General features: G+C 38.9%; 2 protein-coding genes and 10 non-coding genes across 13 annotated transcripts; all 12 read right to left on the minus strand.

Moving 5' to 3' along the window:
* Positions 1 to 403: 403 nt before the first annotated feature.
* Positions 404 to 476, minus strand: trnav-cac (transfer RNA valine (anticodon CAC)). The gene has a single exon. It is a non-coding gene; the product is annotated as a tRNA-Val (tRNA).
* A 1,761-nt stretch (positions 477 to 2,237) lies between these two features.
* Positions 2,238 to 2,310, minus strand: trnav-cac (transfer RNA valine (anticodon CAC)). Its single transcript has one exon. It is a non-coding gene; the product is annotated as a tRNA-Val (tRNA).
* Positions 2,311 to 2,702: 392 nt separating this feature from the next.
* trnav-aac (transfer RNA valine (anticodon AAC)) lies at positions 2,703 to 2,775 on the minus strand. The gene has a single exon. It is a non-coding gene; the product is annotated as a tRNA-Val (tRNA).
* Positions 2,776 to 4,266: 1,491 nt separating this feature from the next.
* trnav-cac (transfer RNA valine (anticodon CAC)) lies at positions 4,267 to 4,339 on the minus strand. Its single transcript has one exon. It is a non-coding gene; the product is annotated as a tRNA-Val (tRNA).
* A 395-nt stretch (positions 4,340 to 4,734) lies between these two features.
* trnav-aac (transfer RNA valine (anticodon AAC)) lies at positions 4,735 to 4,807 on the minus strand. The gene has a single exon. It is a non-coding gene; the product is annotated as a tRNA-Val (tRNA).
* Positions 4,808 to 6,290: 1,483 nt separating this feature from the next.
* trnav-cac (transfer RNA valine (anticodon CAC)) lies at positions 6,291 to 6,363 on the minus strand. Its single transcript has one exon. It is a non-coding gene; the product is annotated as a tRNA-Val (tRNA).
* A 390-nt stretch (positions 6,364 to 6,753) lies between these two features.
* Positions 6,754 to 6,826, minus strand: trnav-aac (transfer RNA valine (anticodon AAC)). The gene has a single exon. It is a non-coding gene; the product is annotated as a tRNA-Val (tRNA).
* Positions 6,827 to 8,320: 1,494 nt separating this feature from the next.
* Positions 8,321 to 8,393, minus strand: trnav-cac (transfer RNA valine (anticodon CAC)). The gene has a single exon. It is a non-coding gene; the product is annotated as a tRNA-Val (tRNA).
* A 400-nt stretch (positions 8,394 to 8,793) lies between these two features.
* On the minus strand, positions 8,794 to 8,866 carry trnav-aac (transfer RNA valine (anticodon AAC)). Its single transcript has one exon. It is a non-coding gene; the product is annotated as a tRNA-Val (tRNA).
* Positions 8,867 to 10,352: 1,486 nt separating this feature from the next.
* On the minus strand, positions 10,353 to 10,425 carry trnav-cac (transfer RNA valine (anticodon CAC)). The gene has a single exon. It is a non-coding gene; the product is annotated as a tRNA-Val (tRNA).
* A 2,839-nt stretch (positions 10,426 to 13,264) lies between these two features.
* Positions 13,265 to 18,324, minus strand: LOC132859974 (heterogeneous nuclear ribonucleoprotein A/B-like). Of its 2 annotated transcripts, XM_060890986.1 has the most exons (9): positions 18,190 to 18,324; positions 17,490 to 17,700; positions 16,532 to 16,700; positions 15,213 to 15,371; positions 15,006 to 15,137; positions 14,652 to 14,748; positions 14,218 to 14,385; positions 14,038 to 14,123; positions 13,265 to 13,598 (listed from the first exon to the last, which is right to left on the minus strand). In XM_060890986.1, exons 2-8 carry the CDS (start codon positions 17,675 to 17,677, stop codon positions 14,053 to 14,055), a joined length of 984 nt encoding a protein of 327 aa, XP_060746969.1. In that variant the 5' UTR covers positions 17,678 to 17,700; positions 18,190 to 18,324; the 3' UTR covers positions 13,265 to 13,598; positions 14,038 to 14,052. The 2 variants fall into 2 exon arrangements, with proteins under 2 accessions (XP_060746969.1, XP_060746970.1); XM_060890987.1 differs by lacking the exon at positions 14,038 to 14,123.
* A 2,408-nt stretch (positions 18,325 to 20,732) lies between these two features.
* LOC132859940 (small ribosomal subunit protein RACK1) lies at positions 20,733 to 25,335 on the minus strand. Its single transcript, XM_060890938.1, has 8 exons — positions 25,120 to 25,335; positions 23,880 to 24,051; positions 23,419 to 23,566; positions 23,211 to 23,306; positions 22,793 to 22,903; positions 22,453 to 22,593; positions 21,040 to 21,150; positions 20,733 to 20,871 (listed from the first exon to the last, which is right to left on the minus strand). The coding sequence occupies exons 1-8, from the start codon at positions 25,226 to 25,228 to the stop codon at positions 20,806 to 20,808; spliced, it is 954 nt and encodes a 317-aa protein (XP_060746921.1). The 5' UTR covers positions 25,229 to 25,335; the 3' UTR covers positions 20,733 to 20,805.
* Positions 25,336 to 25,745: the final 410 nt, after the last annotated feature.

Here is a 25,745-nt window from a genome sequence, read left to right on the forward strand (position 1 = left end):
AGTTATATGCCGACACCGTTGAATAAGGACCAATTTCCCGAAAAGAATCCTTCCGTGTTGTTTAATGAATAAAAGATCTTGTGTTAAAAGGTATTATCGGTTTATTGATATCAGTGTGACTTTTGAAGCAGGGAGTTGGCAAACTACGAAGCATTCTTACCAGTGTTAAAAATAGTTAACCGTTTTGTTTTAAATGGCACCGCCTCACTTTCCATACTTGCACAGTGCTTATGTTTCGGTTATCTATCCGTGGTGAAAAGTAAGATCGGCGTTGGTTGCAGGTTTTTGTATGCTCTCCATCTAATTGCAGTTCATTAAAGTTATAGACTGCCCGTAAAGCTGGGTAACGTGATTTAGCTACATGTTGACAAAGAGCTATAACAACAACAACAACAACAACGCGTGTTTCCGCCCGGTTTCGAACCGGGGACCTTTCGCGTGTGAGGCGAACGTGATAACCACTACACTACGGAAACTTTGCTTGCCCTGTCGGTGCTACAAACTGGGGTTACAGTGTAGCCCACTTTTTTTAATACCACCTTTTGAATCTATTTGTTCATTATGCATAACATAGGACCAAAACGGGTCATAGTTATGTTTTAATTACTTTGACACCCATGATGACCCACTTTTAAAACGATTTCGTATTTTGTAAAAATAAATAAATAAATAAATACATCATGCTATATGGTAGTGTGAATAATCGTTTGGTTTTCATCCCTTTTTAGTCGAAAAGTAAGGTCAGCATTGGTTGCAGGTTTCTCCATCTATTCGCAGTTCATAAAGTTATAGACTGTGTGTAAAGCTGGATAATGTCATTTATTTATATGTTGACAAAGAGCTATAACAACAACAACAACAACGACATGTGTTTCGGCACTTGAACTTCGAGTACGTACCCAGGGAAGTTTATTGTTATTATTCTACATAGTACAATAATAAATAAAAGACCATTCGTGTGAAGCAGCTATTACCTCTTTTTATGCACCATTGTGACTTTTAAAGCTGGTAGTTGGCTAATTAGGACACATTCTTGACAGTTTGAAAAATACTTAACTGTTTTGTTAGAGATTATACCAATTATACTGCTGTTTGTCTGATGGAAACATAACGACTCCGGCAAAGTTACCGGGCAAAATAAACCCTTCATTCTCTGACTTGCGTTGCAGTTGTTGTTGTTGTCGTCGTGATAGTAGACACGTTCGAATGGAAGGACGTGATGGTCCTTATCAGAAGGTCGGGGTTCAAGGCCACAAGCTGCTGAGACATCTACGTTGGCTCCTTGAGCAAGGCCCTTAACCTCACCTGCTCCAGGGGCGCCGCACGATGGCTGACCCCGCGCTCTGACCCCAGGCTCATAATAGCCTGGGATATGCGAAAACCCTTTTTAGTATAATGGTAGCATTGTGGCACATCAGGGCACATTTTTAACTGGCACCACCTCACTTTCCATACTTGCACAGTGCTTATGTTTAAAGTAAGCTCAGCACTGGTTGCAGCTTTTTGTATAGCTAATTGCAGTTCAGAAAGTTACGGACTGTGTGTGAAGCTGGATGATGTGATTTCTGTTGTACATGGTACTTTAATAAATAAAAGAACTTGTGTTAAAAGTTATTATCGGTTTATTAATATCAGTGTGACTTTTGAAGCAGGTAGTTGGCAAACTACGAAGCATTCTTACCACTGTTAAAAATAGTTAACTGCTCTGTTAGAGCTTAGAGCAGTTATTTTGCTGATTGATTATCTGCTGCTTTTGTTGTACACGCTCCAATCGTTTGCAGTTCATAACAGACTGTGTGGAGCTTCCCGTAAGGTTTGTATTAGGTGAATGTTGTAGATTAGTTATATGCCGACACCGTTGAATAAGGACCAATTTCCCGAAAAGAATCCTTCCGTGTTGTTTAATGAATAAAAGATCTTGTGTTAAAAGGTATTATCGGTTTATTGATATCAGTGTGACTTTTGAAGCAGGGAGTTGGCAAACTACGAAGCATTCTTACCAGTGTTAAAAATAGTTAACCGTTTTGTTTTAAATGGCACCGCCTCACTTTCCATACTTGCACAGTGCTTATGTTTCGGTTATCTATCCGTGGTGAAAAGTAAGATCGGCGTTGGTTGCAGGTTTTTGTATGCTCTCCATCTAATTGCAGTTCATTAAAGTTATAGACTGCCCGTAAAGCTGGGTAACGTGATTTAGCTACATGTTGACAAAGAGCTATAACAACAACAACAACGCGTGTTTCCGCCCGGTTTCGAACCGGGGACCTTTCGCGTGTGAGGCGAACGTGATAACCACTACACTACGGAAACTTTGCTTGCCCTGTCGGTGCTACAAACTGGGGTTACAGTGTAGCCCACTTTTTCTAATACCACCTTTTGAATCTATTTGTTCATTATGCATAACATAGGACCAAAACGGGTCATAGTTATGTTTTAATTACTTTGACACCCATGATGACCCACTTTTAAAACGATATTTTGTAAAAATAAATAAATAAATAAATAAATAGATCATGCTATATGGTAGTGTGAATAATCGTTGGGTTTTCATCCCTTTTTAGTCGAAAAGTAAGGTCAGCATTGGTTGCAGGTTTCTCCATCTAATCGCAGTTCATAAAGTTATAGACTGTGTGTAAAGCTGGATAATGTCATTTATTTATATGTTGACAAAGAGCTATAACAACAACAACAACAACGACGCGTGTTTCCGCCCGGTCTCGAACCGGGGACCTTTCGCGTGTTAGGCGAACGTGATAACCACTACACTACGGAAACTTGACTTGTCTTGTTCCTGGTAAAAACCGCTGAGCTCCATGCCTTCACCTGAATGTGCTGGATCATTAGCAGTAGAGGACCATCCTCGTGAAACACGTGCCCAGGTATTTTTTTTTCCAGTGCGGCACTTGAACTTCGAGTACGTACCCAGGGAAGTTTATTGTTATTATTCTACATAGTACAATAATAAATAAAAGACCATTCGTGTGAAGCAGCTATTACCTCTTTTTATGCACCATTGTGACTTTAAAAGCTGGTAGTTGGCTAATTAGGACACATTCTTGACAGTTTGAAAAATACTTAACTGTTTTGTTAGAGATTATACCAATTATACTGCTGTTTGTCTGATGGAAACATAACGACTCCGGCAAAGTTACCGGGCAAAATAAACCCTTCATTCTCTGACTTGCGTTGCAGTTGTTGTTGTTGTCGTCGTGATAGTAGACACGTTCGAATGGAAGGACGTGATGGTCCTTATCAGAAGGTCGGGGTTCAAGGCCACAAGCTGCTGAGACATCTACGTTGGCTCCTTGAGCAAGGCCCTTAACCTCACCTGCTCCAGGGGCGCCGCACGATGGCTGACCCCGCGCTCTGACCCCAGGCTCATAATAGCCTGGGATATGCGAAAACCCTTTTTAGTATAATGGTAGCATTGTGGCACATCAGGGCACATTTTTAACTGGCACCACCTCACTTTCCATACTTGCACAGTGCTTATGTTTAAAGTAAGCTCAGCACTGGTTGCAGCTTTTTGTATAGCTAATTGCAGTTCAGAAAGTTACGGACTGTGTGTGAAGCTGGATGATGTGATTTCTGTTGTACATGGTACTTTAATAAATAAAAGAACTTGTGTTAAAAGTTATTATCGGTTTATTAATATCAGTGTGACTTTTGAAGCAGGTAGTTGGCAAACTACGAAGCATTCTTACCACTGTTAAAAATAGTTAACTGCTCTGTTAGAGCTTAGAGCAGTTATTTTGCTGATTGATTATCTGCTGCTTTTGTTGTACACGCTCCAATCGTTTGCAGTTCATAACAGACTGTGTGGAGCTTCCCGTAAGGTTTGTATTAGGTGAATGTTGTAGATTAGTTATATGCCGACACCGTTGAATAAGGACCAATTTCCCGAAAAGAATCCTTCCGTGTTGTTTAATGAATAAAAGATCTTGTGTTAAAAGGTATTATCGGTTTATTGATATCAGTGTGACTTTTGAAGCAGGGAGTTGGCAAACTACGAAGCATTCTTACCAGTGTTAAAAATAGTTAACCGTTTTGTTTTAAATGGCACCGCCTCACTTTCCATACTTGCACAGTGCTTATGTTTCGGTTATCTATCCGTGGTGAAAAGTAAGATCGGCGTTGGTTGCAGGTTTTTGTATGCTCTCCATCTAATTGCAGTTCATTAAAGTTATAGACTGCCCGTAAAGCTGGGTAACGTGATTTAGCTACATGTTGACAAAGAGCTATAACAACAACAACAACAACAACGCGTGTTTCCGCCCGGTTTCGAACCGGGGACCTTTCGCGTGTGAGGCGAACGTGATAACCACTACACTACGGAAACTTTGCTTGCCCTGTCGGTGCTACAAACTGGGGTTACAGTGTAGCCCACTTTTTTTAATACCACCTTTTGAATCTATTTGTTCATTATGCATAACATAGGACCAAAACGGGTCATAGTTATGTTTTAATTACTTTGACACCCATGATGACCCACTTTTAAAACGATATTTTGTAAAAATAAATAAATAAATAAATAAATAGATCATGCTATATGGTAGTGTGAATAATCGTTGGGTTTTCATCCCTTTTTAGTCGAAAAGTAAGGTCAGCATTGGTTGCAGGTTTCTCCATCTAATCGCAGTTCATAAAGTTATAGACTGTGTGTAAAGCTGGATAATGTCATTTATTTATATGTTGACAAAGAGCTATAACAACAACAACAACAACAACGACGCGTGTTTCCGCCCGGTCTCGAACCGGGGACCTTTCGCGTGTTAGGCGAACGTGATAACCACTACACTACGGAAACTTGACTTGTCTTGTTCCTGGTAAAAACCGCTGAGCTCCATGCCTTCACCTGAATGTGCTGGATCATTAGCAGTAGAGGACCATCCTCGTGAAACACTGGGTATTTTTTTTTCCAGTGCGGCACTTGAACTTCGAGTACGTACCCAGGGAAGTTTATTGTTATTATTCTACATAGTACAATAATAAATAAAAGACCATTCGTGTGAAGCAGCTATTACCTCTTTTTATGCACCATTGTGACTTTTAAAGCTGGTAGTTGGCTAATTAGGACACATTCTTGACAGTTTGAAAAATACTTAACTGTTTTGTTAGAGATTATACCAATTATACTGCTGTTTGTCTGATGGAAACATAACGACTCCGGCAAAGTTACCGGGCAAAATAAACCCTTCATTCTCTGACTTGCGTTGCAGTTGTTGTTGTTGTCGTCGTGATAGTAGACACGTTCGAATGGAAGGACGTGATGGTCCTTATCAGAAGGTCGGGGTTCAAGGCCACAAGCTGCTGAGACATCTACGTTGGCTCCTTGAGCAAGGCCCTTAACCTCACCTGCTCCAGGGGCGCCGCACGATGGCTGACCCCGCGCTCTGACCCCAGGCTCATAATAGCCTGGGATATGCGAAAACCCTTTTTAGTATAATGGTAGCATTGTGGCACATCAGGGCACATTTTTAACTGGCACCACCTCACTTTCCATACTTGCACAGTGCTTATGTTTAAAGTAAGCTCAGCACTGGTTGCAGCTTTTTGTATAGCTAATTGCAGTTCAGAAAGTTACGGACTGTGTGTGAAGCTGGATGATGTGATTTCTGTTGTACATGGTACTTTAATAAATAAAAGAACTTGTGTTAAAAGTTATTATCGGTTTATTAATATCAGTGTGACTTTTGAAGCAGGTAGTTGGCAAACTACGAAGCATTCTTACCACTGTTAAAAATAGTTAACTGCTCTGTTAGAGCTTAGAGCAGTTATTTTGCTGATTGATTATCTGCTGCTTTTGTTGTACACGCTCCAATCGTTTGCAGTTCATAACAGACTGTGTGGAGCTTCCCGTAAGGTTTGTATTAGGTGAATGTTGTAGATTAGTTATATGCCGACACCGTTGAATAAGGACCAATTTCCCGAAAAGAATCCTTCCGTGTTGTTTAATGAATAAAAGATCTTGTGTTAAAAGGTATTATCGGTTTATTGATATCAGTGTGACTTTTGAAGCAGGGAGTTGGCAAACTACGAAGCATTCTTACCAGTGTTAAAAATAGTTAACCGTTTTGTTTTAAATGGCACCGCCTCACTTTCCATACTTGCACAGTGCTTATGTTTCGGTTATCTATCCGTGGTGAAAAGTAAGATCGGCGTTGGTTGCAGGTTTTTGTATGCTCTCCATCTAATTGCAGTTCATTAAAGTTATAGACTGCCCGTAAAGCTGGGTAACGTGATTTAGCTACATGTTGACAAAGAGCTATAACAACAACAACAACAACGCTTGTTTCCGCCCGGTTTCGAACCGGGGACCTTTCGCGTGTGAGGCGAACGTGATAACCACTACACTACGGAAACTTTGCTTGCCCTGTCGGTGCTACAAACTGGGGTTACAGTGTAGCCCACTTTTTTTAATACCACCTTTTGAATCTATTTGTTCATTATGCATAACATAGGACCAAAACGGGTCAGAGTTATGTTTTAATTACTTTGACACCCATGATGACCCACTTTTAAAACGATATTTTGTAAAAATAAATAAATAAATAAATAAATAAATAGATCATGCTATATGGTAGTGTGAATAATCGTTGGGTTTTCATCCCTTTTTAGTCGAAAAGTAAGGTCAGCATTGGTTGCAGGTTTCTCCATCTAATCGCAGTTCATAAAGTTATAGACTGTGTGTAAAGCTGGATAATGTCATTTATTTATATGTTGACAAAGAGCTATAACAACAACAACGACGCGTGTTTCCGCCCGGTCTCGAACCGGGGACCTTTCGCGTGTTAGGCGAACGTGATAACCACTACACTACGGAAACTTGACTTGTCTTGTCCCTGGTAAAAACCGCGGAGCTCCATGCCTTCACCTGAATGTGCTGGATCATTAGCAGTAGAGGACCATCCTCGTGAAACACGTGCCCAGGTATTTTTTTTTCCAGTGCGGCACTTGAACTTCGAGTACGTACCCAGGGAAGTTTATTGTTATTATTCTACATAGTACAATAATAAATAAAAGACCATTCGTGTGAAGCAGCTATTACCTCTTTTTATGCACCATTGTGACTTTTAAAGCTGGTAGTTGGCTAATTAGGACACATTCTTGACAGTTTGAAAAATACTTAACTGTTTTGTTAGAGATTATACCAATTATACTGCTGTTTGTCTGATGGAAACATAACGACTCCGGCAAAGTTACCGGGCAAAATAAACCCTTCATTCTCTGACTTGCGTTGCAGTTGTTGTTGTTGTCGTCGTGATAGTAGACACGTTCGAATGGAAGGACGTGATGGTCCTTATCAGAAGGTCGGGGTTCAAGGCCACAAGCTGCTGAGACATCTACGTTGGCTCCTTGAGCAAGGCCCTTAACCTCACCTGCTCCAGGGGCGCCGCACGATGGCTGACCCCGCGCTCTGACCCCAGGCTCATAATAGCCTGGGATATGCGAAAACCCTTTTTAGTATAATGGTAGCATTGTGGCACATCAGGGCACATTTTTAACTGGCACCACCTCACTTTCCATACTTGCACAGTGCTTATGTTTAAAGTAAGCTCAGCACTGGTTGCAGCTTTTTGTATAGCTAATTGCAGTTCAGAAAGTTACGGACTGTGTGTGAAGCTGGATGATGTGATTTCTGTTGTACATGGTACTTTAATAAATAAAAGAACTTGTGTTAAAAGTTATTATCGGTTTATTAATATCAGTGTGACTTTTGAAGCAGGTAGTTGGCAAACTACGAAGCATTCTTACCACTGTTAAAAATAGTTAACTGCTCTGTTAGAGCTTAGAGCAGTTATTTTGCTGATTGATTATCTGCTGCTTTTGTTGTACACGCTCCAATCGTTTGCAGTTCATAACAGACTGTGTGGAGCTTCCCGTAAGGTTTGTATTAGGTGAATGTTGCAGATTAGTTATATGCCGACACCGTTGAATAAGGACCAATTTCCCGAAAAGAATCCTTCCGTGTTGTTTAATAAATAAAAGATCTTGTGTTAAAAGGTATTATCGGTTTATTGATATCAGTGTGACTTTTGAAGCAGGGAGTTGGCAAACTACGAAGCATTCTTACCAGTGTTAAAAATAGTTAACCGTTTTGTTTTAAATGGCACCGCCTCACTTTCCATACTTGCACAGTGCTTATGTTTCGGTTATCTATCCGTGGTGAAAAGTAAGATCGGCGTTGGTTGCAGGTTTTTGTATGCTCTCCATCTAATTGCAGTTCATTAAAGTTATAGACTGCCCGTAAAGCTGGGTAACGTGATTTAGCTACATGTTGACAAAGAGCTATAACAACAACAACAACAACAACAACGCTTGTTTCCGCCCGGTTTCGAACCGGGGACCTTTCGCGTGTGAGGCGAACGTGATAACCACTACACTACGGAAACTTTGCTTGCCCTGTCGGTGCTACAAACTGGGGTTACAGTGTAGCCCACTTTTTTTAATACCACCTTTTGAATCTATTTGTTCATTATGCATAACATAGGACCAAAACGGGTCAGAGTTATGTTTTAATTACTTTGACACCCATGATGACCCACTTTTAAAACGATATTTTGTAAAAATAAATAAATAAATAAATAAATAAATAAATAGATCATGCTATATGGTAGTGTGAATAATCGTTGGGTTTTCATCCCTTTTTAGTCGAAAAGTAAGGTCAGCATTGGTTGCAGGTTTCTCCATCTAATCGCAGTTCATAAAGTTATAGACTGTGTGTAAAGCTGGATAATGTCATTTATTTATATGTTGACAAAGAGCTATAACAACAACAACAACAACGACGCGTGTTTCCGCCCGGTCTCGAACCGGGGACCTTTCGCGTGTTAGGCGAACGTGATAACCACTACACTACGGAAACTTGACTTGTCTTGTCCCTGGTAAAAACCGCGGAGCTCCATGCCTTCACCTGAATGTGCTGGATCATTAGCAGTAGAGGACCATCCTCGTGAAACACGTGCCCAGGTATTTTTTTTCTCCAGTGCGGCACTTGAACTTCGAGTACGTACCCAGGGAAGTTTATTGTTATTATTCTACATAGTACAATAATAAATAAAAGACCATTCGTGTGAAGCAGCTATTACCTCTTTTTATGCACCATTGTGACTTTTAAAGCTGGTAGTTGGCTAATTAGGACACATTCTTGACAGTTTGAAAAATACTTAACTGTTTTGTTAGAGATTATACCAATTATACTGCTGTTTGTCTGATGGAAACATAACGACTCCGGCAAAGTTACCGGGCAAAATAAACCCTTCATTCTCTGACTTGCGTTGCAGTTGTTGTTGTTGTCGTCGTGATAGTAGACACGTTCGAATGGAAGGACGTGATGGTCCTTATCAGAAGGTCGGGGTTCAAGGCCACAAGCTGCTGAGACATCTACGTTGGCTCCTTGAGCAAGGCCCTTAACCTCACCTGCTCCAGGGGCGCCGCACGATGGCTGACCCCGCGCTCTGACCCCAGGCTCATAATAGCCTGGGATATGCGAAAACCCTTTTTAGTATAATGGTAGCATTGTGGCACATCAGGGCACATTTTTAACTGGCACCACCTCACTTTCCATACTTGCACAGTGCTTATGTTTAAAGTAAGCTCAGCACTGGTTGCAGCTTTTTGTATAGCTAATTGCAGTTCAGAAAGTTACGGACTGTGTGTGAAGCTGGATGATGTGATTTCTGTTGTACATGGTACTTTAATAAATAAAAGAACTTGTGTTAAAAGTTATTATCGGTTTATTAATATCAGTGTGACTTTTGAAGCAGGTAGTTGGCAAACTACGAAGCATTCTTACCACTGTTAAAAATAGTTAACTGCTTTGTTAGAGCTTAGAGCAGTTATTTTGCTGATTGATTATCTGCTGCTTTTGTTGTACACGCTCCAATCGTTTGCAGTTCATAACAGACTGTGTGGAGCTTCCCGTAAGGTTTGTATTAGGTGAATGTTGTAGATTAGTTATATGCCGACACCGTTGAATAAGGACCAATTTCCCGAAAAGAATCCTTCCGTGTTGTTTAATGAATAAAAGATCTTGTGTTAAAAGGTATTATCGGTTTATTGATATCAGTGTGACTTTTGAAGCAGGGAGTTGGCAAACTACGAAGCATTCTTACCAGTGTTAAAAATAGTTAACCGTTTTGTTTTAAATGGCACCGCCTCACTTTCCATACTTGCACAGTGCTTATGTTTCGGTTATCTATCCGTGGTGAAAAGTAAGATCGGCGTTGGTTGCAGGTTTTTGTATGCTCTCCATCTAATTGCAGTTCATTAAAGTTATAGACTGCCCGTAAAGCTGGGTAACGTGATTTAGCTTCATGTTGACAAAGAGCTATAACAACAACAACAACGCTTGTTTCCGCCCGGTTTCGAACCGGGGACCTTTCGCGTGTGAGGCGAACGTGATAACCACTACACTACGGAAACTTTGCTTGCCCTGTCGGTGCTACAAACTGGGGTTACAGTGTAGCCCACTTTTTTTAATACCACCAAGTGGCCCTTTCATCCCTCTGCTGCGGCTCCCTGTAGATTTGGAAAATAAATATTTAATTTTATTTTATTTAACTTAGTTAGTTTTAAAAAAAATGGAATTCTAAGATTATGCTCTTGTAACATTTAAATAAACCGCGTTCAAATTTTTTTTTGTCGCTCAAAATATGCGTCATATTTTGTTTTTCTCAAAATCAGCTTTCCTCCGCGGTGGACAAAATACACAAGTCTCTATGTGCGAACACCTAAGAGACAGATTCCAAGGGACCGTCTGCAAAGTGCAAAAATCCGAAAAGCGAATACAAAAAAGGTCAATAACTTCACTGTAATACACTGTACTGTCACCAAATTCAGCTCACACATCACTGATGTCCTGATAGTTATACTACAACACTCATTTGGGAGAAATGTCTTTTTATTTAATTTTTATGATTTTTCATAATAAAAAATAAATAACTACACAGTACACAGTGTACAGTGTATTACAGTGAAGTTGACTGTTTTTTAGTTTTCGCTTTTCGGATTTTTGCACTTTGCAGACGGTCCCTTGGAATCTGTCTCAGGTGTTCGCACATAGAGACTTGTGTATTTTGTCCACCGCGGAGGAAAGCTTATTTTGAGAAAAACAAAATATGACGCATATTTTGAGCGACAAAAAAATAAACACGGTTTATTTAAATGTTACAAGAGCATAATCTTAGAATTAGATTTAGAGCCAATTTTTCCTCAAAATCAGCTTTAATCCGCGGTGGACAAAATACATAAGTCTCTATGTGCAGACGGCTGAGAAGATGGATGAATGGATGGATGGATGGTTTAAAAAAAGATTTTATTAATCTTAGATTGTTTTAAACCATCCATCCATCCATCCATCTTATCAGCCGTCTGCACATAGAGACTTATGTATTTTGTCCACCGCGGATTAAAGCTGTTTTTGAGGAAAAATTGGCTTGTAGCTGCCTCTCTACATTACTACTATAAAAAAAGAGATGTTATTTGTGTAATAAGAGCGTTTAGCTCAGGAGTTATTGACTCGGGAAACTCCAATCTGTGAATATGCGGCCAACTTGTGTTAAAAATTTGATCTCCTGAATACGAAGAGGACTCAATTAAGACATTGGACATTTTATTTGAAAGTAACCTTCAACCCAGCGTATTGTTAAGATTAGTTCAAACTGTTCAAAATATTTTTGTTTGCTTGCAGAAATAAAATTTTGTTTACTCGGTAGCAGTTCATTCATTCATTCATTCATTCATTCATTCATCTTCTACCGCTTATCCGAACTACCTCGGGTCACGGGGAGCCTGTGCCTGATTTCATAAATGCAACACTACAGTTTTTTCTATACTTTCCATAAAGGTAAAAAACGATATATATGCAGTGTTCTCTTCATTTTAGATGTCAAAAGGGTTTTGTGGCTCCCTGTTTTTTTTTTCTGTGGGAAACGGGTCCAAATGGCTCTTTGAGTGTTTAAGGTTGCCGACCGCTGGATTATACCAATTATACTGCTGTTTGTCTGATGGAAACATAATGACTCCGGCAAAGGTACCGGGCAAAATAAACCCTTCATTCTCTGACTTGTGTTGCAGTTGTAATAGTAGAAGTATTAGTATGTGAGGACGTGATGGTCCAGTGGTCAAGGTGTATGGTTCCTTATCAGAAAGTCAGGTTTTAAGCCCCCAAGCTGCTGAGATCTACTTTGGGTCCTGACCCGGGACCCTTCGCGTGTGAGGCGAACGTTATTACTACTTTCTCTGTTCAACAGTATGCTGTAAAGCCAAACAGTACTGTGAGGCCTTTAAGATTTCAGCAACATTCCTTACGCACAAACCTAATGTTTTGTAGAAATGTAATAATTTTTTATTGTAGTGTCAATTTTTCATCCCTTTTTAGTAAATGCTGCATTTAATTACACACAGTTCCACAAACCCACCGTAACGTGCTGGATAATTATAGTATAGGACCACCCTGCAGAAACATGCACAGATTTGTGCAACTTCCCCATTTGAACAGCAGGTACACACAGAGTTGAAAACCCACAGGATCGATGCTTCCTATGTTGCCTTCTTTTACAAGGTCCATGTGATGTAGCCCCAGAATACATCCAAAATGCACACTTTATAAATGTTTGGTCTTGGGAAGATAACTACAGTATTAAATATCTGCGCGGCTTGTCCCTAAGCTGCAACTGTACATATAGAGCTGCCTGGCCGCCCCTGCCCTGAATTGTGACCCAAGCTCACAATTTTCAAAAGTAAAGCATCTCCAATTTAGGCCTCTTCACCGCTTGCTGATTTAAACTATGTGACAAGGTGGAAACTGTATTGAGACAATGGACGTCGGAACTAGTTTGATAAGTCATGGAACAGTCAGGAAACTAGATATAAAATGCAGTCCTATGCAATAATTAAAAAATAAATAAATAAAAACCTTTAAAAAACACTAGCATTACAAAACTACAGGACAAAAAGATAGACAAATATTAAACAAAAGGTTTATTTCTAACAATTTATCAATTACACTATAGGAATAGGAGCTCAATACAGGCAGAAAAGCTACCTTAACGCATCAAGCCTAATCTTACAGAACTATCATTTAAAGGTTTACCAAGTTAAAAAAAAATTCCAAACTATGGAGAACATGATCCAGTTGCTGATATTTTACTAGATAACTCTAAACCAAATCATTCCCCATGTTCCACCCCTCCCTTACTCTGTGCATGTGAACTGCAGCATCAAAAGAAATGGTAAATCTTGGAAACACTGAAAAAAGAAAAAAAATTCAAACATTTTATTTCAAAAGCTCTGGTAGCTCACGATCCTCATACGCTGTAGATTCAGTTGACATGTAAAATACAACCATACAATACATTAGATTCAAAAAAGGTACCAAAAAGTACAGTAAAAATTACACTTCCACAACTGGAAATGTGGACAAAGAAAATAAAATAAGAAATAAAAAGTGTGGAATGAGAAACAGTGTCCCCATTCATCTGCTGTCCTGTACAAACGGAGCACGAGTCCCAACATACCAAAAAAAAAGGAGAGTTTTCCATCTTGTATGACCTCTTGCTGCTGTTATGGGTTCTTGGATTGAAAATACTTAGGGCCTAAAGGAAGGAAAAGGTGCAGGAATGAGTGCAGCAAAACAAAGTAGGAATTAAAAAGAAAGGACATGCTCCTATAGAACGAGAAGTAAAGAGTAAAGAGTTCTTATTCCAACAGGAAAAGGCACCAAGCATTAAGCAAAGCAGAATATTCTACCACATTGAATTGTAGAAGAATATTTTAAACCTCCAACATGCAAACTGAGAAGTCCACCACCACCTCAACCCTTATTGATCAAGTAGTGTAGTTCAGATGCACATTTTATAAAACGCTAGTCAGCATCAGTGGCTTCGTGTAGCCCTTCTAATCTACGGCAGTTTATACTTTTAAAAAAGTTAAATTAAATCCAGCAAATAAAATAGAGTTGTGGATTCCAAATAAAGCTAAAAAATAAATGTAAGTACCTATACTTAACGACAGAAGAGTCAAAAAAACGCATACCTGCACTACACGTGATCAGTATGGCTTGTAGCTACCCTGGTGGCCTCCACGTCTTGGAGTTTTCCCATAGCTCGTATTGCCCTGGCCTGAAAGACGAGAGAGAGGATCTGAGCACCTCTGTGCAAAGATAAGTGAACCATGGTGATCAGGCAAGCGGAAGCAGACAGCCCGTGCACTTACTGTAGTCATATCCACCACCACCATAGCCATAGCCGCCAGAAGAGTAGTCATAGTTGCCATAACCCCCGTAGCTTCCGTAGCCTTGTTGTCCCCCGTAGCCATAACCCTGATTTCCATAGCCCTGGTTCCAGTAATTGTTGTATCCCTGGTTCCAATTCTGATGTTGGCCTGAGAAGGAAGTTATCCACAGGGCCAAATTAACTTCTTGAAGATCTTGAATTAGCATGTGTATACTTTGTGTGCTAAAAGCCCTGACTGTCGAACCTTAGTCATAGACATCTACCTGTCTACAAAGGCGAGAGTGACTAATCTCTGCAGTACAACTTCTACAGAATCCTAAGTCAAGTTAAAACTAATTACTAATCGACAGCTCTCTTAAAAATGTACGTTTGAGAACATGGTAAATACCCAACTGATAACAGGATATAACTTACCACCACGACCCCTGCCACGGCCTCCATAGCCACCACCACGGCCTCCATACTGCTGCTGCTGGTAGACCTCCTTAGGCTGGGCAACTTTAATTTCACACTAAAATTAGTCGGGAAAAGAATAACAGTAAAGCTCCATTACCCCGGGGCAGCTCAGGCCAACTGAAACTCAACACCTCAGAGACTACACTAGCTGGCTACTGAATGTTTAACATCAAGCAGAGACACACACCCCTCTCAACCAACAAGTGGTTACCTGAACAAACCCTGAACAGTACAAATCTTATTAACTATTCAGAATCTACATATTCAGCATCATTCACACATTCAAAAAGCATTTTCAATCGATTTATTTACCTTGCTTCCGTTAACAGTATGGTATTTCTTTTCTAGAAGACTCTTGACAGACTCCTCATCCTGGTATGTGATAAACACGAAACCCCTTCTCTTGCTTGTTTTTGGATCAATAGGAAGCTCGATAGATTCAATCTTTAAAATAAATAAAATAAATGTAAAATCCAAGTATTCAAATGCTTAAAAAAAAATCAATTGGTATGCACTCACCTCACCAAACGCCCCAAAGTATTCCCGAATCTTTTCTTCTGTAGTCTCAGGGTTGAGTCCGCCAACAAATATTTTCTTTACAGGGTCTTTCTTCATTGCCATCGCTTTCTTGGGATCAATCTGTCTTCCATCTAGGCGGTGCTCCTTTTGCTGCAATACCTGAAACACACAGTTTCAAATCCTTCTTTAAGGTACATCTTAGGGCTACCAAGTCTCTTCCATCCTAAATAATTTAAATGTTCATGTATTTTGTTGCCACTAATAAATTAGTTAATTAAGTAGGTACTGAGCTAGGAAATCATAAGAGCTCAAGCTCTCAGAACGATTACCTTCTGACTAGGGTTGCAAAATTCCGGGAATTTTCAAGGCTGGAAACTTTCCATGGGAATTAAAGGGAATATATGGAAATAAACTGGGAATTTAAAAAAAATAAAAAATAAAAAAAAACGCAGAGTTGCCTATAACAAGGAACTTAAATGTAGTTAAAAAAAATATTAACAGCATAATTTTGTTTAAAACAAAAAGATTTTGTGCTTTTTTTAGTTGACTTGTACCCTGCATTCCTCGGTCACTTGCACACAGCACACTGCTTACTGGAAGGCCATTGAGGACAAACAACCTGCATGTACTTGCATTCTTCCATAACATGCACAGTAACACTATTTTAGGGTTATTTAACTAGTTGCTTATTAGCATGAATATTAATAGAATATTGTCTAATTATTAGTACTTATTAAGCACATAATGCCTTATTCTGTATGACCTTATTCTACATTCTTAATTGTACCCAACACCTAAACTTAATTACCTCTTAATAAGCAGTAAATTAGGAGTGTTACCACACAGATAGTTTGATGACCCTCCCCCACACACACACTCCCCGAAATAAAAAAAAACCCTCTATAAAATAATGTTTATTACAATTATTAAGATTACGTTTATTACAAGCATAATGTTTATGCTTTTGTTACCATTTTGTCTACTTACAATTAAATCAGTCAAGACGTCATTTTTAAAATTTGTATTACCTTGCATGCACGTCTGCTTATGACCAAACAAATAGTTTATTTTTAAGTTTAATTATGTTTGTATATAATAGTGTATATAAATTCCTATATTTCCAATTAATTCCCATAAATTCCTGTAAATTCTCAAATTCCCATAAAATTTCCATAAATTCCTAAAGTTTCCAATTTTGAATATTTCCAAAATTCCCCAGATTAAGTTCCCGTGGAAAGTTTCCGTAAATTTACCGGAAACTTACCGCCCCTTTGCAACCCTACTGCTGACTAACCCCTAGTAAAGGAATCATAATTTACCCTTTCTACGCTCGCTGCCTCTTTAAAGAGGATGAAGCCGAAACCACGCGACCGGCCCGTGTTAGAATCCATTTTGATGGTACAGTCCATCACCTCACCAAACTTTGAAAAGTAGTCCTTAAGATCCTTTTTGCTTGTGTCCCAGCTAAGACCGCCAACAAACATTTTGCTGAAAAAACAAAACAAAACACATTAATTTAGTAGAACATGAACAAAATAAGCTTTTTTGGTTTTCACATATTGGAAAAAAAAATGATTGAGGAGTTGGTCTAGTACAGAAATGGATCAAACAACCACTGAAGCCTTTAACTAATATGTAATAAGCTGTAGTTCAGCACCAGACTAAAACCCAGCACAGTGTCAACAACCCTGGTGAAACATATGGTTTAGCAACATCCCAATAAATGTTGTTTGTCGCTAGATCTAGAGACTTTGTGTGGACATTACTGACTGCTCCGAACTTATGGCTCTCCAGCTCATGTTACAGCTGCTGTTATACCCACAAATCACACTTAGTCAGTCATTCTTAAACTTTACTATTTTTTTTGTTTACCTAGCAAACAAGTAAACTATTCCTTCCTGACTGCTCACCATCACAACATTTCTTTTGGCCCGCGTTCTTGAAAATGCATAAAGATTCAGTTGTGTCGTGAACACATGTATTCCTTCTACATACACAAATTAGGTTATAAGCTGTTATGTTCTATTCTGGCCTATAAGTTTTAACATGCAAATGAATATATTTGGCCACTTTCCTCTTAAGAGAGTTGGCAACACTGAGCACTTGGAACATATAACAGAGATGCCAGCATCACAGCTCATACAGCAGACAACCAGACAGCTTGGCCCATCCCCCATACACACACACTAGCGATAACAAAGAGTGACAGAACAAAAGCCTTAAAAAGACACCACATTATAAGGACAGCTGCAGCACGAGTGTCTTGTCTCATCTCACCCGGCGTCCTCCTCTCCCTTGGTGGCTTCGATCTGCCCTCCATCCGCCGCTCCGTTCTGAGCCTCGGCCTGAGCGGCCTCTTCTTCCGCCTCGAGCTGTGAGTCCGCACCCTCCGCTCCGTTCAGCGCTTCCTCTCCGTTTCCGTTCTCGGAGGTCTCCATGAACTGCTGCTCACCGTCATCGGCCATCGCGACTAATCTTTTTTAGCCTCCTTTCCAAAGCAAGTTGCACAAATACATACAAATAAGTGCAATGTAGTCAACACGGGTCATCGATCTACAACAACAACATTAGCGGCTAAACCCGCAAAGCAATTCCACTTAGATACTGAGTGATCGAATATATATTATATATATATACAGTCTTCTAACATATTGAAGTTTATCATCTTTGACATCTGCATGTCAAACATATCGGTATTTCGTTATAAATTAACCTGTACGTTTAAAGCAGATCACCCGGCTTTACACACTTACAATGGCGCACGTAACTAGCATACGCGGCTAAATGCTAACATGCTAAGCTAACATGCTACTGTCGCGGCCTATACGCTTGTTATTGGAACGCTGTAGAAATACCCGGAAGTTATCGTTAAAATATAAATTAACTTTTGTTTTTTTTACGTATGTTTGTGCAACATGACAAAGTAAACTGTCCGTGAACATAGTTAAAGACTAAACCCAGAAAAATGCCAGCTTACTGTTTCAGCTCCGTGAGCCTGCGACTACCGTTCAAGATGGACTCTCGGTAACACCGCCGACTCGTGGCAGCTTTTATATTACCGGATGGAGCGCCTCTAAATTAAACTTGTTCCAGTTGGACAACTAAAACGCACACCGAGTTGACGGCGCTCTCTGATTCGTCAGTGCAGTTGTCGCGTCATTTCTTACGCTCTTCGTGGTGAATTTTTACGCCAGTTCGAACCGAAAGATGGCACGGTGCATAAAATGTTCGACTGAGCTAGCTTACTGTAATTACAATAAAAACAAATAATGTACTTTCGAATAACTTTCCTTTCCCAGTGACTATGATTATGTTTTTTTTAATCTGTTGTATCCCAAATATGACTATCAAGCACATCAGCATTTAAGCAAATATAAATGGTCAATTTAAAAAACAGAACAAATTCTCATAAGGATTATTAATGAGACAAATCAGAAAGTTTCAAACATTAAGTCACATCCTTTACACTTTACATTATCATATAAATGTATCATACCTTCCTAAACCTGTTTTATCTCAACATATTTACAAGGATAAATATTATACAAAACTAGGAGGTATAACATATTTTATTATTTTGATATCTCATAAGTTTTGCAAGTTTTTTTTTTTTTTGTAAACCAAATACTTTTCCAGATTGAATTCACCGGTATTAAAATACCAGATCGCCTTCTTAAACGGAGGTTCATATGGATTACAGAAACATCGTAACTCGAAGAGACGAAAGTTGTCTATCTATACAGTATATCTGCTTTAGTTTTATAATACAAAAATCTCTATTTATTATTTAGAATAAACAATTAATGCAAATCAATTCAACATCCATAATTCAAACCATGCATAGCGTAAAAACAACCAAAGGTTAATCTTCAAAAGCATTCAGTCAGTAGTCATGTTGTCTCATTATGTTTACTCCAAAATTTACTCAAAAAAAAAAATAAATAAATAAATTCAGAGTTCTTAAAATTTTTAACCGCTTTAGAAGTGTTTAGTAACTTTATCTTCAATAATTCATATTATTAATTCATCTAATTCCACATACTAGACTGAAGGTCTAACATAGCTTCATGATGTATTATAAATACCCCAAAGAACACAGATTAATATTGTTAGCAGAAGAGGAATTACGTCCATGTATGTAATGTTGAACAGGTTTCTGTAAGCATTTAGATCACTACCCAAATTATTTTAAAAAACAACTTAAAAAAAAAAAAAAGTTAGAATGAGCAAATGCAGGCCACACAAAAAGTTGGTTTGAAGTTAAGAATCTTTTTATATATTATATATATATATATATATATATATATATATATATAAGGGAAAAGACAAGGCTTGGCTCTGCATCTTTTTTATTGCCTTGTGACTTTTTTTCCTGAGGTGGTCACATTCATCAGTTCATTATTAAATAAGTAAGGGGGGAAAAAAACCAATCAATAAACGTGATGTGGGATGTTACCATACAAAAGCTGATGTTAACAGCATTTTATTCCTCTTATACAGTACCACAAAAATTCACCAGCACTATCTATTTTTAAAAATCAGTATAAAAATTGTCTCTCTCAATTATGTTGCTAGATTTTATCACCATCATGAGCCCAGTATGCCTCATCTCTAAAGACTTCAAGGACTACATTATTGGAAATTTGCCACCATAAGAACTCAAATATATATAATTGCTAAAAAAATGAAATATAGATTCTTAACTTAATTGAAAAAAAAAAAGTTTTCATTCAGGTAATGGAATAACTGGCAAAAACATTTTAGAAACTTTACTTAAATCACTTTGTTTAAACATGCTTAAGGTTACTAAATGTTATTGTCTGCTGTATTGTTCCACCAAATCTCTGTTCACCATACGGGCCATGATGTCGGGAAGTAGCCGTTAAAAAAAAAAAACGTTAAGTTGTTGCTGTTTCTTTTAAGGATAAAAAAATATATATTTTTTTTGCTGTTCTACAGAAGGTATTTTTACCTCGTCACTGCAAACTGTATCCCTCACACCTCTGATTTTAGTCTAGGCCAATTCTTACCCTCTGTTTACATCTTCCCCTGAGAGTGAAGGCTCTCCCACACTTCTTCTGAGACACGTGAAGTTAACCAAACTGCTGCTCATGCTGCTTTACAGGGTTGTGAAAGCGCCATCTGCTGCATCTTCTGCATGCATGAGCTTACAGACATCAAACATTAGGCTAGGGTCACTGAAATCTGTGTGAGGGCTTGTTTTGGTTCTTGGACAAAACAAACCTTCAAAGTTCTGGAAAGACTACACAAATAGAATTATCATTTGTAACTTAACATCCAGTAGAGTGTGATGAATTTTACTTGTCATACAAATCTCAGCCATAACCTAACAGATCAACGATCAATAAGCAGTGCTAAGTCACCGGAGAGACAGCCAGGGCGTGTAAGGAGTCAGAAACAGACGAGACGTCGGTTAAATGTAACCACATTACCATTACCAATGTTACACATTACCAAAACAACAAATAAATAAAGAAAAAATACTACAGATACCAAATGTTTCCATTTTTATTACTTTATTCATTTTTATCCAAGTTCCACTTTTAGTATTTTGCTCTTGGATTTAAGGTGTCTATCGGGTTCCAATGGTAACCTGCCACACTCTGATGAGGTTGTCAGTGTAGCCAGCAAACAGAGTCTGAGAAAAAACAAATATGAAACATTATGCTTAATTCAGGTGCTCAAGAGCTCACCTGGCTGCTGCATTTAGACTTTATATCTAACAGCCCATTGACTGAGAAGACAAACGGGTTACACGCAGGTTCTCGCACACGCAGCAAACCCGAAGGTGAATCTGCTCTCTTACCTGTCCGTCAGCAGACCAGGCCAGGGAAGTGCACTGTGGCGGCTCAGCCTTGCTGCTGGTGCTGATCACCTCCTGCCTCAGCTCATCAACAATGATTTTGCCCTCTAGATCCTGTAGAGAAAGCAGTGACACCAGTACAGTTCAGAGACGGAGAACAATCTGAACAGATTAAGAGCTGGTCGTGGAAACAGCCGAACAACAACAGAGCACTAGAATGAACTTGCTACATCCTGAAGAACATTGGATTCATGCTTTCTAGAAAATCTTGATTCAAGCAAACAGTCATTACTGCACTCTGTGTGGGAAAATATTTTGTACAATAAATAGAGAAACATGCAGGTTTCAATGATGTTAAAGTGACCTTATGACACCAGTGTATGCAATAAGTTTAAGGCCACTTTATCAACTTCAAACACAAAGTTCCAGCCATCTATTAGTTCGGAGGGTAAATATAAGCCACCTTGTAGTAAAGCTGTCACACAGCTCCCTTGTCTTGCACCCAGAGGTGAGTCGGTGATGTATTCAAGTTTACGGTAGGACTCGTTTCACTTCATCTAAAACCGCTAGGCTTTAGAGCACTGAGCCTACTGCATGTTTAATTGTGTTCCCTCTCTAACAGACTGAAAGAGTTGCTGACATCTCACATGGGGAGGACCACTTCCCAGCTCTCTGTCCTGTAGTTCTCCATCTGTCCAGCACAAACCTGTCAGATTGCTCTGTTGCAGCAAAATACAACTCAATCAGGTCCATTATAGCTTAAGATGTGATGTGGTCAAGGATCTGCGTTTCTACTAAACACTGATCCACACATGGATTCCAAAGCACTAAACACACTGATCTTTTATTCACAAATCAAGCAATGACTTCATGAACCAAGAAAGTCCTAATATTAGATCAAATTAAAAGAGGTTCTTAGCCTGGAACTGCAAAACCTTGTTAGAGACCACTCTTGTTGACACACTCGGTTTCCTTTCTATTGTGCTGTTATTCATCACGCTACATCATTTGTTACTGATGTCTATCTAGTAAAGCATTTCCTTCACATTTCCTTTTATTGTCTTTACTTTGCACACGATTACTTACATTATGAACTAGTGAAAAGCCGATTAGAGCATGAAGGCGATTTTGCACGAGACGTGAAACATGAAAAATACAGGCTATGAATTTGGTTATCGGAAGCAGAGTAAAAGAAATGAAAGTCAATTGAGAAATGATATTTTAAATATGACTTTAAAATCACAGGCTCGCATGGCTGTTTCTGATGCTGGCTATCAACTGTCTTGTGATATAAGCACACTTTACTACTCAAAGCACCAAGTATGGTAAAGCTTAATGCTAAGAAAATGCTAAATGCTTTGCATACAATTCTCAGAACAACCAGCAAGTGAAAATGTAGTAGAAAAACTGCAATACCCAGATCTTGATGGAGGGGCCGGTGGCTGCACAGAGCCAGTATCTGTTAGGGCTGAAGCAGAGAGCGTTGATGGTGTCACCACCATCCAGGGTGTACAGGTGCTTCCCTTCATTCAGATCCCACAGCATGGCCTGTCCATCCTACGTAACGAGAACAAGACACAAACGATCAGGGCACATACACGACATGCAAGCGCGTATTAGTCTGAATGGATATCACCAAATAAACAGATAGCGGCGCTGTCCTCTTTCTAACACCTCGTACAACAAATCAGGATCGGTGCTGATGACTTACTTAGATTCCTTTAACACAAGGCATGTTTTTTAATGATGGAGTTACCTTTCCGCCAGAAGCGCAGAGGGACCCATCAGGGGAGACGGTGACCGTGTTCAGGAAGCCGGTGTGACCAATGTGGTTGGTCTTCAGCTTGCAATTGGCCAGATTCCACACCTGAGGACCATTAGATAGTTACACACACAAATATATATAAAAAAATTAAACAAGATGCAATATCATCTCTCCAAATTCTACCAAAATCTACATGAATAGTCAGAAACCTCATCTGCAACCAGTAATGAGAATGAAACCAAATAAACAGAGGTTTGCATGAAGGCTCATCAGCACACAAATGATAAACGATATAATAAACAAATGATAAATAGTGTAATAAGGTTTAACAAGCAATCCATTGTGTGGCCTTGAGTGCTATACAACAATGAATCCATGAAGTTCAATAATACTATAAATGTGAGCTCACCTTAACCAGTTTGTCCCAGCCGCAGGAGACAATGATGGGGTTGCTGCTGTTGGGTGAGAAGCGCACACAGGACACCCACTCAGAGTGGCCCTCATCCTGTGAAAACACACACTATTTGTCCTGAGCGCAATACAAGCCTTTGCAAGCCCTTCATAGAAGAACTTCATGGACATTTTAATTGACAGGTTTATAGATGAGGAAGTCTCACCTGGATGGTGTATTTGCAGACACCCAGAGTGTTCCACAGCTTGATGGTCTTGTCCCGGGAGCCAGACACGATCTGGCGGTTATCAGCAGAGAAAGCAACGCTCAGCACGTCCTTGGTGTGTCCAACAAAGCGGCGAGTTGTGGTTCCCCTAAGAAACGTAAAGAAAGCTTATACCTGTACAAAGCTAAAGTATAAATAATGCACCTAACATTCTACTTCACCCTTAATAAATAAACTGTTCATGAGGAAACATTCCGTCTAAGCCACACGATCACACGAGACAAGTGAGGAAAGATTTATGCCTGAAGAACCTAACTGAAGCCTAAAAGGTTCCTTTACATTAATGTTATAGCTCCTGTAGCCATTAACCAACTATTGAGGTAATGGCTACATCTGGGGCAATAAAACTGGTAACTTAAGACAGAGAGCATCTAAAAGCTGTCAGACTTGGGTTGACTCACGTGGTGAGATCCCAGAGGCGAAGAGTGCCGTCCCACGACCCGGACAGAGCAAACTGGCCGTCCGAGGAGATGACCACATCGCTGACGAAGTGCGAATGGCCACGCAAAGCACGCTGGGGGACGCCGTAGTTAGTCTCATCACGGGTCAGCTTCCACATGATGATGCTCTTATCTGTAAGATAAAACAAAATTCTGGCTAGGATTTTTTCCCATAAGTGGAACCCTTTTGTTGGACGGTAGTCACACTGATAGAATAGTGCGCACTAAATTGCAGCAAATTACAAACAAATGAACAAAAAATGGTTTGAAAAGATTTAAGATTTTGTAGTAAAGTCTCCAACAGAAATGCAAGGCTGTAAAAATAAGGATTTGAAGGAACATTATTGCACCGTGAGCTTTTAATGGCTAACACTATACTGTTAATTTTACATATTAAAAAAAAATCAAATCAGTAGAATGAAGAGAACTTGAAATGTACAAAATATTCCTTAAATAGATAGATAGAACTTTATTGTCATTGTATAGTATGGGTACACAGCAACTAAATGCAGTTTGGCATCTACCAGAAGTGCAAAGAGTAGCAATTGTGCACATAGACAAGTGCAGATAAATGTGTGAACATATGTACAGCATGTTATTTTATATATATATATATATTTATACATAAATAACATATGTACAGCATGTAATATATATGTAAACATATGTATAGCATGTAATTTATATATGTATATATGTACAGCATGTAATATAAATAGGTATAGATGTAAACATGTACAGTGAATAAATATAACGGCTATAGCAGGGCAGAGATGTGTGGACTTTGTTGAAAAATACACAATTAATTCTAAGGCTATGGCATTAAAAAATGTGCAGACACTGTTGTAAAGGAACAACAAGTAGAAGGTTATAAGGTTTATGGCATTAAAAAAGTGCAAGCTAAATAAACAAGTCCACTAATAAATAAATAAATAAATAAATAAATAAATAAATATACACACACACACACACACACGAATGTGAAATATTAGACAGAATGCACACTAAGGTTATAAATAGATACTATAGATAGATACGTAACATTAAACCATTAACTTTAAAGACACCTTTTCTGTCAGAGAAACATTGACAGGTCGTAAGGTTTGTGTTATTTGTGTCATTAATGAGAGCAGTAATAAACACGACACTGTGCCACATACACATATACACACACACACACAGTCATGGCGCAGGCCCTCACCTCTGGATGCGGACAGAATCATGTCGGGAAACTGAGGAGTTGTGGCGATTTGGGTCACCCAACCACTGTGGCCCTTCAGGGTCCCTCTCAGAGTCATCTGCTCGGTCATTTTGGTCAACTTTAATCACGCCTTTCGGGCTCGATGGCTTTAGATTGAAACGGAGGGCTAAGCTAGCCTAACTCCTCAGTTTATTAGGCACAGGAAAAGGACCGTCAATCACCCGGAAGCGAATCTTCTACACGCGCGTTCTTCTGCTGCATTATGGGGATTTGTAGTCTTTTAGAAGTCGATTGGAAACACGGGCTGTTTTATAATCTGTAACGCGCTCGTTTTATAAATATTATTTAAATGGTCGAGTGTTCAACTGTTCACATGAGACAAATTATTATTTATAATTATCTAAAAATATTTTTGAAATAATTTTTAAATTATTTAAAATGATTAATAATTATTTACAAATATTTTTACAATAATTAAATATAATTAAAAAATGATTTTAAAGTATTAATAAGTAATAATTATGAATAATTATTACAAATTATTTTTTATTCCACAACTTTCCACCAATGGTTAAATTATTTAACTGATCGAGTATTCAACTGTTCACACTAGACAAATTATTATT

Source organism: Tachysurus vachellii, chromosome 17 (genome assembly GCF_030014155.1).
Source record: "Tachysurus vachellii isolate PV-2020 chromosome 17, HZAU_Pvac_v1, whole genome shotgun sequence".
NCBI classification, from domain to species: domain Eukaryota; kingdom Metazoa; phylum Chordata; class Actinopteri; order Siluriformes; family Bagridae; genus Tachysurus; species Tachysurus vachellii.

Bases quoted from the DNA above. Each gene is read 5' to 3' on its own strand.
- LOC132859974 (XM_060890986.1), bottom strand. From the start codon at position 17,677: ATGGCCGATGACGGTGAGCAGCAGTTCATGGAGACCTCCGAGAACGGA. The intron at 16,701-17,489 runs GTGAGATGAGAC...TTGTTTTTTCAG, and splicing joins AAGGGAGAGGAGGACGCCGG to CAAAATGTTTGTTGGCGGTC. The intron at 15,138-15,212 runs GTGAGTGCATAC...TTTATTTTAAAG, and splicing joins ACTTTGGGGCGTTTGGTGAG to ATTGAATCTATCGAGCTTCC.
- LOC132859940 (XM_060890938.1), bottom strand. From the start codon at position 25,228: ATGACCGAGCAGATGACTCTGAGAGGGACCCTGAAGGGCCACAGTGGT. The intron at 24,052-25,119 runs GTGAGGGCCTGC...TTTATCTTACAG, and splicing joins GATTCTGTCCGCATCCAGAG to ATAAGAGCATCATCATGTGG. The intron at 23,307-23,418 runs GTGAGACTTCCT...GTGTTTTCACAG, and splicing joins TCTGCAAATACACCATCCAG to GATGAGGGCCACTCTGAGTG.